Consider the following 20,372-nt stretch of genomic DNA (forward strand, 5'->3'; position numbering starts at 1 on the left):
TTAATGCTGAATGGTCCATACAGGTTTTGGAGCAACATATATTGTCATCTAAGCAATGTTATCATGGACGCCCCTGCTTATTTTAGCAAAACAATGCCAAGCCACGTGTTACAACATCGTGGCTTCTTAGTAAAAGAATGCGGGTGCTTTCCCGCCTGCAGTCCAGACATGTCTCCCACCGAAAATGTGTGTCGCATTATGAAGCGTAAAATACGACAACAAGACTGTTGAACAACTTAAGCTGTACATCAAGCAAGAATGGTAAATAATTCCACTTTCAAAGCTTCCACAAATAGTTTCCTCAGTTCCCAAATGTTTATTTAGTGTTGTTAAAAGAAAATGTGATGTAACACAGTGGTGAACATGTCCTTTCCCAACTACTTTGGCATGTGTTGCAGCCATGAATTTCTAAGTTAATTATTATTTGCAAAAAAAAAATAAAGTTTATGAGTTTGAACATCAAATATCTTGTCTTTGTAGTGCATTCAACTGAATATGGGTTGAAAATAATTTGCAGATCATTGTATTCTGTTAATATTCACATCCAACACAATTTCCCAACTCATATGGAAACGGGGTTTGTATATGAAAATAACAAATGTGGGATTTTTTCCAAGATGGCGCTGCTGTAGTGGCTGCTGTTGGCAGGAGCTCTGTGCTCTTGTGTCATCCTTTTGTTTTCATGTGTTATTATTTATATAGATATATATTTTTTTGCCTTTTGGTCCAGGACCCTTTGGGACTGTGTGACAAGGGGGGTCACTTTTGTGACCTCTGCGGTGCTTTTTGTGGACTTCTGAATCTGCCTCCCGGGAGCCTTTTGGCCATGGAGACCAGCTGCTGGGTCTTTGCCACACCAGAGTCAGTTTGGAGAGACTGGGGGGGATGCGGAGGTGGCACTGAGCGCCGGGACGGACAAGCTTCACGGTGTCTTGGCTGAATGAGCAGGTATCGGACACCTCAGTCTTCTTGGACATATCCACGCGGACTGGACACTTGGCGGCCGAGAGTGGAGTCGGCTCTCTTAGTTGCTTTGTTGGGTCTGCTCCTGTCTCTGGTCATACTCTCTCTACCCCAACAGACGATGGCGTGGAACTCCGCAGAGGCCACCACAGGGTTTTTGTTTCTTTTACTTTTTATTCATAGCTGTATGTAGAAGTGGCTGGTTGCATCAGCTCTGCTGCTTTAATTTCTTTCATGTCCTTTGTTTTCTTTGATGTTTACCTCTTACACACATGTAAGAAGGATGTGTACTATGACTAGAGTTGTTTTTTCCCCTTGGCCTCACTCTGGACCCCCTGTCCAGAGGCCCAGGCTTAGACCGATTTTTTTTATTTTAATCCTTTATTTTTTTCTCCCATTACCCTCCTTGTTTACCTGTATCTCACCTTTTTTGTAAGGGGCGCTGGAAGTCGGCAGACCCGTCAGCGATCCTGTTCTGTCTCCCTGTAATGTTTGTCTGATCTTGAATGGGATTGTGTTGAAAATGTTAATTTTCCTGAAGGAACTCCCCTGAAGGAATAGATAAAGTACTATCTATCCATCCATCTATTTACAATATTAACTATGAATGATAAAACACTGAATATTGATAACACATGAACGTCACCTACCCTCTCGATAGACATATTTTACAATGAAGCGAAACGCAACAAAATTTCAACAAACACCACGTAATTTGAAGGCAAAGGGTAAAGAAAAAAAAACAAAACACTTACAATCTGACATATCTGATATATCACTAAGCTTTAGAAGTTTGTTTTAAAAATCTACTTCTGCGACTGTCCCTGACACCCGCATTTCAGGCTGACACTGTGAAAACGCTCGCCAACCAAACTGCTTGTTGCTTCGTCTGAGCTACTGTAACTTAGATGACCATAGTAACTAATTAGATTACCATAGTAACTAGTATATCATGCAAGAGTGCAGATTTCAACCAATGAAATACTTTGTATAGTTCAAGACTTACGGTATTTTGAAAAGATCACTGCACATCAAAATGGCAGCTACAGTTTCCATCTTAAAAATCTAAAAAAAATATTTGGGAATGTCCGGCGGGCCAGATTGAAAAGCTCAACGGGCCGCATGTGGCCCCCGGGCCTTAATTTGCCCAGGTCTGCCCTAGTGTTTGAATGTGAGTGTGTACGATTGTCTGTCTATCTGTATTGGCCCTGCGATGAGGTGGCGACTTGTCCAGGATGTACCCCGCCTTCCGGCCAAATGCGGCTGGGATAGGCTCTGATAGGGACAATCGGTAGGAAATGGATGGATGGATGTTTAAAAGGGGCCGATGATGAATTGTGTTGTAAAAATGTTACAATGTTGGATGTTCGTGTTGAACAACACCAAAGTAATAAATTATAAGGTTCATGCATTTTGCCACCAGCATTGTTCGCAGGGTTTTGCTACTGGGTATGCTTTGGGGTCACCGAGAAGTAGAAGCACTTACTTAGACATTAAGTCAAGCGTTTAAGCTATGAGGAAACGCAAAAAAGGGAGGATAAAGAATCATTTTTATCTAATCTTAGCATGTGCATAATCACACCAACATGCCACATGCAATGACATAAAAGCAGCTTATGCTTATATATATATATATATATATATATATATATATATATATATATATATATATATATATATATATATATATATATATATATACATATATACATATATACATATATATATATATATATATATATGTGTATATATATATATATATATACATATATATATACATATATATATATACATATATATATATATATATATATATATATATATATATATATATATATATATATACTGTATATATACACAAACAGTGGGGCAAAAAAGTATTTAGTCAGCCACCGATTGTGCAAGTTCTCCCACTTAAAATGATGACAGAGGTCTGTATTTTTCATCATAGGTACACTTCAACTGTGAGAGACAGAATGTGACAAGAAAATCCAGGCATTCACATTGAAGGAATTTTAAAGAATTTAACATTGTAGGAATTTTAAAGAATTTATTCGTAAATTATGGTGGAAAATAAGTATTTGGTCAACTATTCAAAGCTCTCACTGATGGAAGGAGGTTTTGGCTCAAAATCTCACGATACATGGCCCCATTCATTCTTTCCTTAACACGGATCAATCGTCCTGTCCTCTTAGCAGAGAAACAGCCCCAAAGCATGATGTTTCCACCCCCATGTTTCACAGTAGGTATGGTGTTCTTGGGATGAAACTCAGTATTCTTCTTCCTCCAAACACGACGAGTTCAGTTTATACCAAAATGGATACATGGATGATACAGCAGAGGATTGGGAGAATGTCATGTGGTCAGATTAAACCAAAATAGAACTTTTTGGTATAAACTCAACCTCTGTCATCATTTTAAGTGGGAGAACTTGCACAATCGGTGGCTGACAAAATACTTTTTTGCACCACTGTATGTGTATTTATATGTATGTGTGTGTATATATGGATGTGTATGTGTGTATGTATATATATACATAGAGGAGGCTACGCCGAATAGTCGAACCTCGGATTCAGGAGGAACAGTGTGGTTTTCGTCCTGGTCGTGGAACTGTGGACCAGCTTTATACTCTCGGCAGGGTTCTTGAGGTTGCATGGGAGTTTGCCCAACCAGTCTACATGTGCTTTGTGGACTTGGAGAAGGCATTCGACCGTGTCCCTCGGGAAGTCCTGTGGGGAGTGCTCAGAGAGTATGGGGTATCGGACTGCCGGAAGTAAGTCAAACACATTTCCAGTGAGGGATGGACTCTGCCAAGGCTGTCCTTTGTCAGCGATTCTGTTCATAACTTTTATGGACAGAATTTCTAGGCGCAGTCAAGGCGTTGAGGGGTTCCAGTTCGGTGACCGCAGGATTAGGTCTCTGCTTTTTGCAGATGATGTGGTCCTGATGGCTTCATCTGACCGGGATCTTCAGCTCTCACTGGATCGGTTCGCAGCCGAGTGTGAAGCGACCGGAATGAGAATCAGCACCTCCAAGTCCGAGTCCATGGTTCTCGCCCGGAAAAGGGTGGAATGCCATCTCCGGGTTGGGGGGGGAGACCCTGCCCCAAGTGGAGGAGTTCAAGTACCTAGGAGTCTTGTTCACGAGTGAGGGAAGAGTGGATCGTGAGATCGACAGGGTCAGCTGAGCCGGAAGGCAAAGCTCTCAATTTACCACTCGATCTGCGTTCCCATCCTCACCTATGGTCATGAGCTTTGGGTCATGACCGAAAGGATAAGATCACGGGTACAAGCGGCCGCCGTGTGGCGGGGCTCTCCTTTAGAGATAGGGTGAGAAGCTCTGCCATCCGGGAGGAACTCAAAGTAAAGCCGCTGCTCCTTCACATCGAGAGGAGCCAGATGAGGTGGTTCGGGCATCTGGTCAGGATGCCATCCGAACGCCTCCCTAGGGAGGTGTTTGGGGCACGTCCAACTTGTAGGAGGCCACGGGGAAGACCCAGGACACGTTGGGAAGACTATGTCTCCCGGCTGACCTGGGAACGCCTCGGGATCCACCGGGAAGAGCTAGACGAAGTGGCTGGGGAGAGGGAAGTCTGGGTTTCCCTGCATAGGCTGTTGCCCCCGCGACCCGACCTCGGATAAGCGGAAGAAGATGGATGGATGGATAGATGGATGGTTTCTGCTGGTGGTGTGCCTCCGTATTTTTGAAATGAAAAAAAATGTGCCTTGGCTCAAAAAAGGTTGTAAAACACTCTTATAGACCACAAGGAAGTGTTTTAAATGTAGATTGAAATCATCAAAGGTCACTTTTAAGGCGGAAATAAATGAAGTGCATTGTGTGGCACTTGTAATCAATCAAATAAAAAGTATGTTAATGTCAGCTTAATTTCAGGCCCGTCACTGAAACACCGCCGGCGACAATCTCTGTCAACACTCCCACAAGGGTAGTGATGTCTTTCTGCCAGTCTGTCGAAAGCAAACCTTTAACATTTTTTTTTTTCCCACAAGAAATACATGCAATGGTGATTTGAGTAAGATACCACTCCTTAATATACTTAAATAGCACAAATGTCTAGCTTACCTCCAGAGTGGAGAGGTGTACCGCAGAGTAAGACCACTCCTTGACCTTCACGAACCCTCACTGGATTTCTTCTTTGAGTCTTGAAATTCTCTAGGTCTGTTTACGGGGTGAAAAAGCAATAAAGGGAAATAATTATTTATTTTCTCAGAAAAGCTATAAATACACACAAGGCAAACAAGACCTACCTGGTTGTTTATAAGGACAAATAAGCACTAGACGACATATCGGCGGTTTCTTCATATATTTATCCCTGGTAGTAACAATAGACAACAACGTTAAGGCTCCAAATCAGTGTTTTTCAACCACTGTCCCCGTGGCACACTAGTGTACCGTGAGATATTGTCTGGTGTGTCGTGGGAGATTATGTCATTTCACCTAATTGGGTTAAAAATGTTTTTTGCAAACCAGTAATTATAATCCGCAAATAATGTGCTGTTGTTGAGTGTCTGTGCTGTCGAGAGTGCGGCAGAGTAAGCGTGTAATACTCTCTAATATATCTAGGTGGCAGCAGGTAGCTAATTGCTTTGCGGATGTCAAGAGCATGGTTTGTCGTGATCACAATATGTAGACAACAGTGGGAGGCAGTGTGCAGGTAAAAAGGTATCTAATGCCTAAACCAAAAATAAACAAAATGCATTGAAGCTTAGGGATGGCTATTCAAAACTAAGCTAAAAATGAACCGGCTGCACAATAAATATAAAGAGATTGCTGGACGACAGCAAAGACTTACAGAGTGTGGAGCAGCAGACAGTGTTCACAAAGTACATCTGTACATGCCCTGACGGTTAACAACAAAATAGGATATCAAGACCAGAACTAAAACACTACGCACAGGAAAACACCAAACAACTCAAAATAAGTCAAAGCGTGATGTGACAGGTCGTGACAGCACACCTACTTTGAGACGTGCTATAGTGATGCACGGTTGGTCATTGTTTGAATTTATATCCAACAATTGCGAGAACCACTTTTTACTGTCAATATCGGCTGCTGAGTTAATTTTTTTATGTTTTTTGCTAGTGGGATTTTTTTCAATGAAAAAAATGTGCCTTGGCTCAAAAATAAAGGTTGAAAAACACTGCTCTAAATCGATGCAGAAAATTTAAATCCTTACTTGAAACACAAATGTTTGCATGAAAGCAGACATGATATACTAAAGCACTTAAATATTACTGACTGGGGCAGAAAGCAATTCCTCTCGTATAAGTCACACATGAGTGAGTTTAATTGCAATTGTGCATTGTTATCACTTTCTGTGTTTCATCCACTGACTGCACAGAGGCCAGCAGCAATTAAACGATGACTGAAACATCATTTGTATGGAGGCCAATTACATGTTGACAACCTGCTGAGAGAAACCACAATGAGATGGCAATCTTGGAACAATGTGCATGTTTTTGCCTCCAGCTCAAGGAGATACTGCAGGTTGTGCAGACAAATGGCGCTCTGCAGCTGCCACATAATGGTCTAATGATTACCGAATTCAGAGGGGCAAAAAAAATGTGAAAGTAGTTGGAATATTGCAAAACTCTGCATGAAGTTTGCATACTTTATCAAGAGTGAAAACAAATGATCAGCTGAACATTTTTACACTCATTGACTTTTGTGGAAAACCAGAACATATATAATTGTCAATAAAGTTGTTTGCTATGGACAGTTTATATGCTTTCATGACCAATTCAAAATCTATGGCTTGATCTATGGGTGATAATGTTATAGAACTATAATCATATATAATATAATTACAGGAACAGACAAAGCACTAGTAAGGTCACACAAGAATCACAAGTGTTTAAACTGCAGCACCATCCATTTGGCTAAAGCTATTTATTAAGTCTTTTCATTAAAAAAAAAAAAATAATAATAATAATAATAATATGTCACCATTTTTGGTGTTAAGACAGGCGCAAAGCAATTGGCACCACAAGAACTCCTTCACTCCGCACTCCATTCAGCTGTACAATCACTCGTATATTAACTGACCGCTTCTATGTTAGCTACCTCTTTTGTTTTTAATGTATATTTTCTGCTGGATCTACTCTCTAAAAACCCCCTTTCCATATGAGTTGGGAAATTGTTTTAGATGTAAATATAAACGGAATGGAATGATGTGCAAATCGTTTTCAACCCATATTCATTTGAATATGCTACTAAGACAACATATTTGACGTTCTAACTGATAAATAAACTTTTTTTTGTGTGCAAAAAATCATTAACTTTAGAATTTGATGCCAGCAACACTTGACAAAGAAGTTGGGAAAAGAGGCAATAAATACTGATAAAGTTGAGGAAATCTCATCAAACACTTATTTGGAACATCCCACAGGTGTGCAGGCTAATTGGGAAAAGTTAGGTGCCATGATTGAGTATAAAAACAGCTTCCATGAAATGCTAAGTAATTCACAAACAAGGATGGGGTGAGGGTCACCAATTTGTAACACAAATTGTCGAAAAAGTTTTAGAACAACATTTCTCAACGAGCTATTGCAAGGAATTTAGGGATTTTACCATCTACGGTCCGTAAAATCATCAAAGAGTTCAGAGAATTTGGAGAAATAACTGCACGTAAGTGATGATATTACGGACTTTTGATCCCACAGGCGGTACTGCATTAAAAACCGACATCTGTGTGGAAAGGATATCACCACATGGGCTTAGGAATTCTTCATAAAACCACTGTCAGTAACTACAGTTGGTCGCTACATCTGTAAGTGCAAGTTAAAATTACTATGCAAAGCGAAAGCCATTTATCAACAATATCCTGAAACGCCGCCGGCTTGGCTCACCTAAGATGGACTGATGCAAAGTGGAAAGGTGTTCTGTGGTCTGACGAGTCCACATTTCAAATTATATTTGGAAACAGAGGACGTGGTGTCCTCCAGAACAAAGAGGAAAATAACCATTCAGATTGTTATAGGCACAAAGTTCAAAAGCCAGCATCTGTGATGGTATGGGGGTGTATTAGTGCCCAAGGCATGGGTAACTTACACATCTGTGAAGGCACCATTAATGCTGAAAGGTACATACAGGTTTTGGAGCAACATATGCTTATTTCAACAAGACAAGTGTTACAACAGTGTGGCTTAGTAAAAAAATAATGCGGGTACTTTCCTGGCCCGCCTGCAGTCCAGACCTGTCTCCCATCGAAAATGTGTGGCGCATTATGAAGCCTAAAATACGACAGCGGAGACCCCGGACTGTTGAATGACTGAAGCTCTACATAAAACAAGAATGGGAAAGACTTCCACTCTTAAAGCTTCCACAATTAGTTTCCTCAGTTCAAAAACGTTTATTGAGTGTTGTTAAAAGAAAAGGTGGTGTAACACAGTGGTGAACATGCCCTTTCCCAACTACTTTGGCACGTGTTGCAGCCATGAAATTTTAAGTTAATTATTTGCTAAAAAAAAAAAAGTTTATGAGTTTGAACATCAAATATCTTGTCTTTGACAAGGGTTTGCAAATCATTGTATTCCGTTTATATTTACATAGAACACAATTTCCCAACTCATATGGAAACGGGGTTTGTATTTTACGTTGCCCTTTATTTTGCGGCAGCTATTACATATACTGAATAATAGTACACGGTAAGTGGGATTTGTTATATATTGTATATATTATATAATAATATAAGTAGGCAGCACGGTGAACCAGGGGTTAGTGCATGTGCCTCACAATACGAAGATCCTGAGTAGTCCTGAGTTCAATCCCGGGCTCGGGATCTTTCTGTGTGGATTTTGATTGTTCTCCCCAAGATTGCGTGGGTTCCCTCCGGGTACTCCGGCCTCCTCCCACCTCCAAAAACATGCACCTGGGGATAGGTTGATTGGCAACACTAAATTGGCCCTACAGTGTGAATGTTGTCTGTCTATCTGTGTTGACCCTGCGGTGAGGTGGGGACTTGTTAAAGGTGTAACCCGCCTTCCACCGAAATGCAGCTGAGATAGGCTCCAGCACCCCCCGCCACCCCAAAAGGGACAAGCGGTAGGAAATGGATGGATGGGTGGATAATAAAAAATATAATATGTCAGTATATATTATATACTGTATGTATAATATGTAAATATTACATATATGTTATATTTTATATTCTACTATGGTACTTTTTTGTCTACTTTATACCTTTTTTTTTTTTTACTGTATGTATGCCCTTGTGTGCATTATCCTTCCCATCCTTATCCTTTCCATCCTTTGTAACTGAGCTACTGTGTGGAACAATTGCCTTTGTGGATCATTAAAGTGTTTCTAAGTCTAAGTCTAAGGCAGACACACACAAAAGGTAAAAGAAAGAACCAAATTGTCGGACATGAAATAAGTGTAATCGTTGTCTGTTTCCATTTTGTTCAGCTTTTCAGCACATTGTATGAAAAATAATCGCTGAGTGAGTTATATTGAATACGAGCTACAATTTATATACTTGAGATGTAGGTCCCTCCCTTCTGTCAAAAGCAATTTGTCCTGACACGTTTCGTTATTCAAAAAGTAAAAGAACATTGACTTAACAATTCTGAAGGTTTCATAATGGTGGCAATTGGACCCTGGAAAACATGAAACCGATTTATTTTATTTCCTCGTGGAAACATTTATTTAAAATTTCGGGTAAATCACAGATCGTTTTCGTCACTGTTGACAATCAGTGATAAACTGTTAGTTTTCAACCAGGCTGCCACATTAGAACATAGTAGACGTACTCAGGTCTAAAAGAGTGCAACTCCACTTATTAATATTCATGTGGCGTATTCTTGGGTGTAAATGAGACACACTAAAAGCCAACAATGCCTGACAAGCCAAGCTGTTCTGCACCCTTGGATCATCTTATCAAGCCTATCACAATTCTGCACTTCCATGTGCTTCTCTGTCGCACTGCTCGGGCTATTTTGAGTGCTTTCAGATCCATGAAATTGGATGTGAATTAGCTTTTTTGGGGGCTTAATACATCAATGTGACCCATTGTAATGATTTAGATTCCGCAAAAGAAAAAGTAAAGCCGTTCTGATGGACGTGAGCTGAGTTGTTACACTTGCAATATAACCATTTAATAGCCGACACATAAGATTTAAGAGCATTTGCAAAACGTTATCTAATAACAATTGTATAAATAAACCAGGGCTGTCAAATTTAACAAGTTGATGCATGCGAGTAATTACAAGAAATAGCTCAGTGATCATGAATTTATTTTGACCGCACACGCTCCTTTACCCTAACCCCGGATGAATACCTGAAAGGTGGTGCTGTTCACTATACAGTCTGTGATCAGGTCAAAGCATAAAGGAGACTCCAACTGGTGGACCAAGGTAGTTTGCTTATATTGGAGCGATTCATTCTCTTACTGTATCAAAGCACAACAAGTTTAAAAGACCATCTAAACACAAAACCATTTGTTGACGCAGCATTTAGCAAGAACGCTACTAGTAAATAGAGAACGAGCAGTCGACGTTAAACAACGTTGGCAGAGTATTTTCGTCAACCCAATGTTGTCCACTAAAGTACCACTGATAGCCTCAGCAACGATTTTGTAGAAACGGTTATTATTTGTGATGAACCCAAATTCCGAAGTGTGATTATTTTGATTAAGAAAATCATTGTTTGACAGTTTAAAAAAAAATGTTAAAACTACATAAATACAATGGTATCTCAACTTATGAGCTCAGTTGGTTTCATGACAGAGATCTAACTCATAACATTTGCATTTCAAATCAGCCCCGACCATTAAAATTAATCAAAGTCAATTCAATCAGTTCTTGTCCCTCCAAAAAACACCACATTTTTTCAAAAGGCCAACTTTTAGATTAGAAATATTGTTTAAAAAAACAAAACAATAGCATAGACTAAGGTACATACAACTACAATAGTTTCATGAAATAATATGGTAATATTATATAGTTTGAGAAAGCTGATTAAAAATAATAGACCAAGTGTGAAAAAGCGTGTTAGACTTGCACGCGGACAAAAACTACACCCTTACAGCCATTAAATGGACAAGGTTTGTACCATGGTGTGCTATGATGCCATGCATTTTTTGAGAAGCACAAGGTCTGTAACTTTTCTCAAAACTTGACAGTGCGCCTAACAACCCGGTGCGCCTACTGTACAGAATAATTCTGATTTTGCTCAAGGACCTCGAAGCAATTTTTATTTGGTACATGAAGTAATGATCAGTGTGACCAGGAGATGGCAGTCAACCATAAGAGATGCATGGTAAGAGGTATGATGGCAATATCACTCAAGTAAACACCAACATTGTATACGTTCCATTGAAAATATAGAACATTACACACGGCGCTTAAAAATATATCAACATGTTTTAGTACGACTTTGGTAAGCTATGAAGCTGCTCTGATTGGAGGATTATCGGCGCATTAAACATACAAGTATTATTATAGTGTCTGTATAAGGTAAGACATATTATCTGGTATTTTGTTTCGCAATATTATAGAAAAGCAACTTTTCTTACCTTCGGGTACCTGCTGATCTGTATTTGGGATCTGCATAAATCCTGAAAAATTGTGTGTGTCTGCCTTTGTAGTCCGTACCGATTACATAGTTGACAAGCTTCTTCTTTTTCTCTCTTCTTATTATGTGACATTCATCCTCCGCTGTTCCCATTTTTAATTTAAAGTAATGTGAAGTTCTTACTTATATTTGTCAGTAAACTCGCCATGAAAGCACTAAAACATACCGGTGTCGTGAGTTTGCATTATTCACTCAAGGAACTTTAGTTATTAGAGTTCCGGTCTGACGGTTTTTCACAGGACACATTTGTTGTTTCCGAAAGAGGATATGCTTTTTTGTTATTGATTTAAGTAAAGTCTGAATGTTATTAGGACAATTATCTCCATCTTTTGACACTTCTTCCACTCCCGTCCTTGCACGCTGCACCGCTACAACAAAGATGACGGGGAGAAGACGCTGCCGAAGGTGAGCCACATAAATAAGACCGCCCACAAAACGACGCATCCGGAAGCGACTGTCAGAAAGCGGCTTGAAGATGGTCTGTAAAACTTAATCAATGCCACATTTTGACCAAAGAACCACCATTATATGTTATGTAAACCATAAGGAAGTGTTTTCCATTCCTAAAAAATACATATTAATATGACTCCTTTAATGCACCCTGTAATCTGATACACCTTTTATAAGAAAAAGATTCAAAAAATAGACCTTTCATCGGCAGTGCGCCTTATAAACGTATACCGTTTCATTTGCCACAGTAAATACAGCGTAAATGTGGTTTCCAGAAAGTGTATTAAAATGTGTTCAAAGCAAATAAAGTGCCTCACTTCGACAGGGTCAGGAATAACAACTCAAACAGCATATTTGTGATGCCTGAAATGCGTTCTACACCAGCACATGATGTACATAGTCCTGTAATCAAGGTTAGAGCTTTATATTTCTGCAGGAGGCCTCCCACTAAAAGCATGTATGAGCCAAAGCAACCTTTACTAAACAATTGTGTTGGTTATCCAAGGCACCATGTATGCTTTTAAGAAAATGTGTTATTGTTTTTCTGAGTTTGTGTTTTCATTTGTGGGGTTTGTTAGTTTGTTTGTCTCTAACTTCGAGTTTACAATGTCTGATCTAGTAACCGGGGAGGTATTTTTTCAGGTTAAATAAAAAAAATAAAGTGCTTTCACCAGTTGTTACACTTGTGCTATAACCATTTTATGAATGAATGCTAAAAAATATAATGTATAAGTATCCAATTTTAGTTTCAGAAAGCTGATTTAAAAGAATGGAAAAAGTGTGTTGGACTTGGACACCAACAAAAACTACCATCCTCCGAGTCATCAATATGGAGAACAAGGTTTAAAGATCTGCAGTAACCATGTTTTTTTTTTTCTCTTGCCATGAAGTTACAAAGCCGAGTGTTTCACTTTCCACAATAGGTTCAGTGTGTGTGTGATTTTAGGAAAGTATATTCATAAACTAATGCAATGTGTTGAAAGCAAACAAAGCGCCTCACTTGAAAAGGGTGAAAAACTACGCAAACAACATATTTGTGATGCTTATAATGCATTCCACAGTAGCACAAAATATATGAAGGCAATTAATCAAGTCAGCGTCCCTTTTGCTCAATACAGTACTTTTGCTTTCTTTTAAGTTATACCACTGCAGAGTATAGCTACAGTACATTCATAAACGATTACTTTCTTACCGTACATGTGACACATATACAGTATGTATTTTTTGGTACAAAGCATTCGGTTTGGTTCAGACTAGGTGTACCGAGTTTTCTTAAAGAACACACTTAGGTCTTTATTTATTAAAGGTTTACATGAACTAAAATACGCGCAAACTTGATAGCACATGCAAAGCTAATCTACTAAACGTGCAAAATGGACTACAACTTCTAAGTGAGCAGACGAAGGCTTGCAATCCATTTTGCGTTTCTACCTTCATTAATATGCAGAATATATGCTGGTCATCAAAATGTCTGCAAATGCAAATATAATTATTCAGCACTCGCAATGTGATTTAACAACAATCAACACTGTTTTGGAATCCTCCGTCCAACGTGTACGTTTCAACATATTTGGATGGTCAGAAAAAAAATTGTCTATTCAGCAACATCCTTTTATAATTTCATAGCTGCTGGATGATGTAAAGGGGAACTGCACTTTTTTGGGACAAGAAGACATTTTTGTAATGTATCTAAACTTGTAAATACATGTATGTAAAAGTCAGCTTACAATTGGAGGTCCGCTATACTGCTTCCTAAGCCCTCTAAATCAGTGGTTCTCAAATGGGGGTACGTGTACCCCTCGGGGTACTTGAAGGTATGCCAAGGGGTACGTGAGATTTTTCAAAAATATTCGAAAAATAGCAACAATTCAAAAATCCTTAATAAATATATTTATTGAATAATACTTAAACAAAATATGAATGTAAGTTCATAAACTGTAAAAAGAAATGCAACAATGCAATATTCAGTGTTGACAGCTAGATTTTTTTGCGGACATGTTCCATAAATATTGATGTTAAACATGTTTTTTTTTTTTGTAAAGAAATGTTTAGAATTAAGTTCATGAATCCAGATGGATCTCTATTACAATCCCCAAAGAGGGCACTTTAAGTTGATGATTACTTCTATGTGTAGAAATCTTTATTTATAATTGAATCACTTACTTATTTTTAAACAAGTTTTTTTTCTAAATAGTTCAAGAAAGACCACTACAAATGAGCAATATGTTGTACTGTTATACAATTTAATGAATCAGAAACGGATGACACAGTGCTGTATTTTACTTCTTTATCTCTTTTTTTCAACCAAAAATGCTTTGCACTGGTACTTGAATTCAAAAAATGTTCACAGGGGGTACATCACTGAAAAAAGGTTGAGAACCACTGCTCTAAATAACTATCCAAAAAGCACCAACAATGATCCATTTACATTTTGTGACCTGAATATTAACCAAGTATTAGTTATATCAGCGCTAACGCAGACAAACTATTTATAGCAGTGCAATGATCACAGAGAGCTTACTAGCTCGTGCTGCTATTTTGACATCACTGGCTGGTGAGCTGTTTTCGTGGAATTTTATTCTCGATCATAAATAATGCCTCTCACCTTGATAGTAGAAGGATGAGGACATAATCCGACTCGGAAACGGCAAGAAAGACACGAAAAGACACTTTGTTACAGAGAGCTCACATTGTACAGTAAGTGATGTTTTATTATGTTTGTTGGCTGTCAAGACTTAAGACTTAGACTTTGACTTCCTTTTTATTGTCATTCTAAATTGAACTTTACAGTACAGATAGGAACAACATTTTGTTGCATTAGCTCTCTGTAGTGCAGGATAAAAAAGCAATCAGGTGCAGATATAAATAAATGGATTTCTGCACAGATATATATAATGCACTTTTGCATATGCATCCACGTTTATGGATGTATGTTATATTGTCTTTATATTCCAGCGAGTTAATCAATTTTGGGGGGGAATTGAGGGGATTATTATGATCATATATATATCAAGACGTCTGCAGTTAGTAGAAATCGGTGATGTTGTTGAAAGAAAAGGTGAACTTCGTGATACGTTAAGGACTACAATGCCAGCTATATGCTTAAAATTAGCAAAATATGTAAATATTGCATCTCATGTTTTTTATGCATATTAAATCTATGTGCCTGTTATTAAACTAAATATATACTTACAGTGTATTATAAGTATACTGTATGATGGAGGTGTTTTTAAAATAAATAATAAAATGCCTTATAGGCAGAATGGAACGACTTCCAGAATCAATGTACTTCCGATAGCTAACATTAGCCTTATCATTTTGATTTGAGCATCGAAAGTCACTTACTAGTTTAGCAAAAACAGAGCCAAGGCAGCAATGGCCGTAAATCCCTCCACATCTTTGAGCTCACGCCAGCGGGTGAAAGCCGGGGAAAATATTGATACTGACTGTCCTTTTATCCAGATAGGCTAAATTACTCTTTTTTTTTGTCTCCTCAGACAAAACTTTGCGTTTCTTTGGTTGTTTTGGAATGTTGGCCTTGATAGCAGTAATTGCAAGTAGGTGTTTTTCTTTTCTTTTAGTTTTCTGGTGGCATGTAAACATTTGCATCGACTTCCATCTTTGGAATGAATGGGGTAAGGGGGAGTGACGTATGCCATAAAGCAAGTCAACACATTTGTCTGTTTCTGTGTGTCAGGGTTCCTGCCACCCTCCTCAATGTAAAAGCCATACAGACCTACTGAGGCCATGACAGATATAGGTCATTGAACTAGTTGTAAGTCCATGTATCGTCCCAAAAGTTACAAAAATATTTCAAGAAGGTTAAAAAGTTACTAAGTGCTGCTTTAAAAAACATAAAAGTTTCCCTACGTGCTGTACATTTAAAAGCAGTCTAGTAAAATAAATGTTTAACCTAAAGGATTAAATCCTTATGAGACACACGTCTTTTCCTTTTCTGTATTCTCTAAATATTAAAAAAAAAAAATGCTTGTAAGAGGCAGCTAACAGCACAGGTAATAGGGATACAATCTGTTTCACCCATAAAGCCCTCTAAAAAACATCCACATGTCTCTAATGCTGTTTTATGTACATGCTGTAAGTATAAAAGTAATTTAGTTTGATTGATTGATACTTTTATTAGTAGATTGCACAGTTCAGTACATATTCCGTACAATTGACCACTAAATGGCAACACCCCAATAAGTTTTTCAACTTGTTTAAGACGGGATCCACGTTAGTCAATTCATGGTAACAGTAACAGGCACATTCATTATAACTTGTAATATTTACAGTATTTTGGTGATTTTTAAGCGTTACTAAAACAGTTTCCTGGGCTCATTAGTTTCACAGCGCAACAGCATGTGTTATGTGCTAAAAATTTCAAATAAGAAGATATAACAGTCACTTATAATGTGTGCACTCACTAGAATGCCAACTGATGGGATGTTGTTCCTTTCTTGAGCTGCTAAATTCAGAATAATCCTCACTCTTCAGATTTAAAAAAAATTCTTCCAAGCAATGTTGTGCCTTGTTCCTTTTGTTCAGAGCCAATAAATAACCTACCTACATTGTTAGCTGTCTCGTATGAGCACTTTTTCAAGATTCATAGAAAAGGGAAAGACTTCTGTTCTTGTTCAGTATAAGAAGTGTGAATAATGGGCAAAATTCCAAAAAAGTGGAGTTCCCTATGAACAGAAAATGCTGAGAAGTTTTGTCTTCTATTTTGTTATTTCACTACAATTGAAATGAACTGGACCAGGACCTTAAAATCAAAATACGTATGTGAATATGGTGTAGTGTTACACTCCAAAAGCCAGTTCGCTACAAAAATATACTTTTTTGGTATAGACGTGAGTAATAAGCGCACCACGGTTTGAGCTGAGAAAGGTCAAAAAGATGAAGTGATAAAAATATTTGAAGGTAATTACACAGGTAAGATAGTTGGGTGCGAGGGGAAGAATGCAAAGTGAGGGCAATTACAGGACTGAATTTGATAGAAGAAATTATGAGCGGCAAGATTCAGGGGAGTTGCATCCTGCTTTGCTTTCATATATGCAGCCATTTCACCCTTCATTACACACAGTGTTATACCCTTGTGGATTTATACGGCGCTCACTAAATAGGCTGAGCTTTTTCCCTCATCAGGACAGCAAGTCTGTATTGCAGGCATTGCAATCTTTCATGTTATTTTGAAACTTGCTAAAAATCCTTCAACTTAAAGGGGAACTGAACTTTTTGTTTTTTTTAATGTTGCCTATCGTTCACAATCCTTATGAAAGACATGACGACAGATGGATTTTTAAAAATGCATTCTAAATATAAAAAAAAAAGAAGTCATTTTACACTGGAGCCAATGGGAGCGCCATAAAAAAACGATAAATAACCATTCAAAAAGCGCCAACATTACTCAAGTTACATTTTGTGACTTGAATATTACCAAGTATTAGTGATATTGTTATTATAGGCGCTAAAACAGACAAAATATTTATAGCTGCGACGTGATCACTTTTGTGTGTCCCTATGTTTACATCATTTAAAACATAGATTGCTGAGGATACAATCCGACAACACTAAATTGGCCCTAGTGTGTGAATGTGAGTGTGAATGTTGTCTGTCTATCTGTGTTGGCCCTGCGATGAGGTGGCGACTTGTCCAGGGTATACCCCGCCTTCCGCCCGATTGTAGCTGAGATAGGCGCCAGCGCCCCCCGCGACCCCGAAAGGGAATAAGCGGTAGAAAATGGATGGATGGATGGATAATCCGACAAGTTGGGACACTTTGACAGCCGTTTTGGATCTGGAACTTGCGATAACGACACGAAAAGTTCCTGTTTTCCCTCTGCCCCTCCACTCTGTTTCTTCGTGAGGATTATGTGACAAGAAAGTTTGATCATATTACGCCTATACTGGCTCAGGTGCAGTGGTTTCATGTGCAATAAAGATGTGACTTTAATGTATTACTACTTACGTATAAAATACTAAACAGTCTAGTTGTACCATATGTCTCGGCCAGAAATCTGCGTTCAAAGAACTCTGACTCATTATCGATTCTCAGAACCCATAAAAAGTCTGAGGGCTTTAGAGCATTTTCTATTCGGGCTCCAGTACTCTGGAATCCCCTACAGGTAATAAAGGTGCTACGTCAGTCTAAGCATTTAAGTCCCATTTTAAAAACACATCTGCGGCCCCTTCTAAGGTTTCCCGTTTTTCCCCTTGGGTTAGGTTTTTTCTTGCCCTGATATGGGATCTGAGCAGAGGATGTCGTTGTGGCTTGTGCAGCCCTTTTAGACACTTGTGATTAAGGGCTAAATAAATTAATTTTGATTGATTGACTGATTGATTCTTCATCTAAACAGGAGTATATGAACATCCTAGCTCTCTGCATCCTAATGACAGCAGACCTTGTACGTTAAGTGATTTGTATTATGTGTTGACTCTCATAAAGTCTGCAGTGAGTAATAATCAGTGATGAAGTAAAAAAAAATAAAGCAAACGCTGTGATGCGGTTTTGAAATTAAAAGGAGCAAAAAAATTGTAATATCACATATCGTTATGTTATTACATTAAATATATACTTACATCATGTATATAAAACCCTAATGGAGGTGTTTGGATGTTTTTCAGGGGCTCTATAGAAATAATTGAACGGTTCCCATAGGTTCCATTGGAAGCGGACTTTTAATCAAATTCATTAAACATTTAGAATGCATTAAATAAATCCGTCCGTCATCATGTCTTTCATAATGATTGTGAAAGATAGGCAAAATTCCCAAAAAAGTGAAAAAAAAAAAAAGAAAAAAAAAAGAAAAATCCAAAGCACATTTGGTAACTCAATCCGATCATACAACCATTAAGATTTTCTTTATGTGCACCACATGTAAGAATTAAATATAACCGCTAAAATAAGTCCGTATCGTCATTGGGATTAATAATCGTTGTACTTGCAGGGGTTTAGGACCCTACCAGATGGTATCAGAAACTGTTATTATCATCCATCTGGCAGAGGATTACATATGTTCTTAACTTGTACATATGATCCATGCATCTGCGGAATTGGATTTGAGGAGACATCATTGGCTGAGGCAAATCTAAGACATTAGTGTCACAGGGAGTCACATCACACAAAGACGTTGTTAAAAACGATGTAGTGTTGCTCAAAATAATTTTCCTCCAGTATTCTCAAGCCTTGATAAGATTATCAGCCACAACTGTAGATCCAAGAAATTTCTCAAACGGGGGGTTGGTGGTGGGGGGTGTCTTTGTCTTTGTCTAAAACAACATACAGCCGAGGGAGATGTCAGCCCTGAGGTGATTGGAAGAGAATATTACGTTACACCAACTCAGGAGTCTGTTACAAATGACCCAGGGCTGACTCTCATAACAGACTGCAGCGCTCTGATTTATTTCTTTGACCTGAGACACGCTCAATCAAACAGCATACTTGATTAAGTTAAACCGGGACCAATAAACATGATGTATGACATATTGGCGCTGAAACATACCCTCAACAATTGACGAAAGCAGTTCTTGGCTTGTCATGGGAATGAAAGCCATCACAATTAAATGCAATTCAGGTAATGTCTGAAAATTGATAAGTACGGTATGGATACGATCACAACCAATGTGTGCTACACATTCGGAACTTTCTGACAGAGAGGCACGGAATGTCACTAAAATAGCTATATCTGCTACAACCCTGGCCTAGGATCATATCTGAGTCTTCTATGGTAGAGAAAAAGACATCCGAATTTTGTCTAGCTGTGCCATGTGTTCATCAATATTGTGGCTGTCATTTTGAAATGTGCTGACCATCAAGAGTGTGGGCCCCAAGCTCACCTTGCCATCAGAGATGTCTTATACTCTTATAAAATGAGACGGATGAGGGCTGTAAAGCCTCAAGTATATGAGTTCCGTCAAGGTCCAGTCACACAATCACACAGTCTTCATCACATGGATCTGAAGTTTGGACACATCAGGCAGTTTGAAAATATATAAACTACAAAACATGTATGTATCCTTATTATAAACCACCACAGTCAATCTAAAATGTTTTCAACAAAACAATGTTTGAATGAAAATGTTAATAGGGACGAGTCAAAACACCTGTATTTGAAATGAGGAGAAGCAAAACAGGAGCGGTACGGTGAAACAGGGGTTAGTGCATGTGCCTCACAATGCGAAAGTCCTGATTAGTCCTGAGTTCAATCCCGGGCTCGGGATCTTTCTGTGTGGAGTTTGCATGTTCTCCCCGTGAATGTGTGGCTTCCCTCGGGTACTCCGGCTTCCTCCCACCTCCAAAAACATGCACCTGGGGATAGGTTGATTGGCAACACTAAATTGGCCCTAGTGTGTGAATGTGAGTGTGAATGT

The 20,372-nt window shown here is 38.6% G+C and overlaps 1 protein-coding gene across 3 annotated transcripts in view; it reads right to left on the reverse strand.

The window, feature by feature from the left end:
• LOC133554752 (contactin-3-like) overlaps positions 1 to 20,372 on the reverse strand; it is a 246,167-nt gene that overhangs the window by 121,590 nt on the left and 104,205 nt on the right. For all 3 annotated transcript variants that reach the window (XR_009807197.1, XM_061903853.1, XM_061903854.1), the window contains exon 5: positions 5,044 to 5,139. Coding sequence is in view for 2 of the 3 variants with exons in the window: in XM_061903853.1 (XP_061759837.1) it covers positions 5,044 to 5,139 (96 nt within the window). In the remaining variant the exon portion in view is untranslated. The remainder of the gene's footprint in view (positions 1 to 5,043; positions 5,140 to 20,372) is intronic.

This window comes from Nerophis ophidion, linkage group LG06 (genome assembly GCF_033978795.1).
Source record: "Nerophis ophidion isolate RoL-2023_Sa linkage group LG06, RoL_Noph_v1.0, whole genome shotgun sequence".
In the NCBI taxonomy this organism is placed as follows: domain Eukaryota; kingdom Metazoa; phylum Chordata; class Actinopteri; order Syngnathiformes; family Syngnathidae; genus Nerophis; species Nerophis ophidion.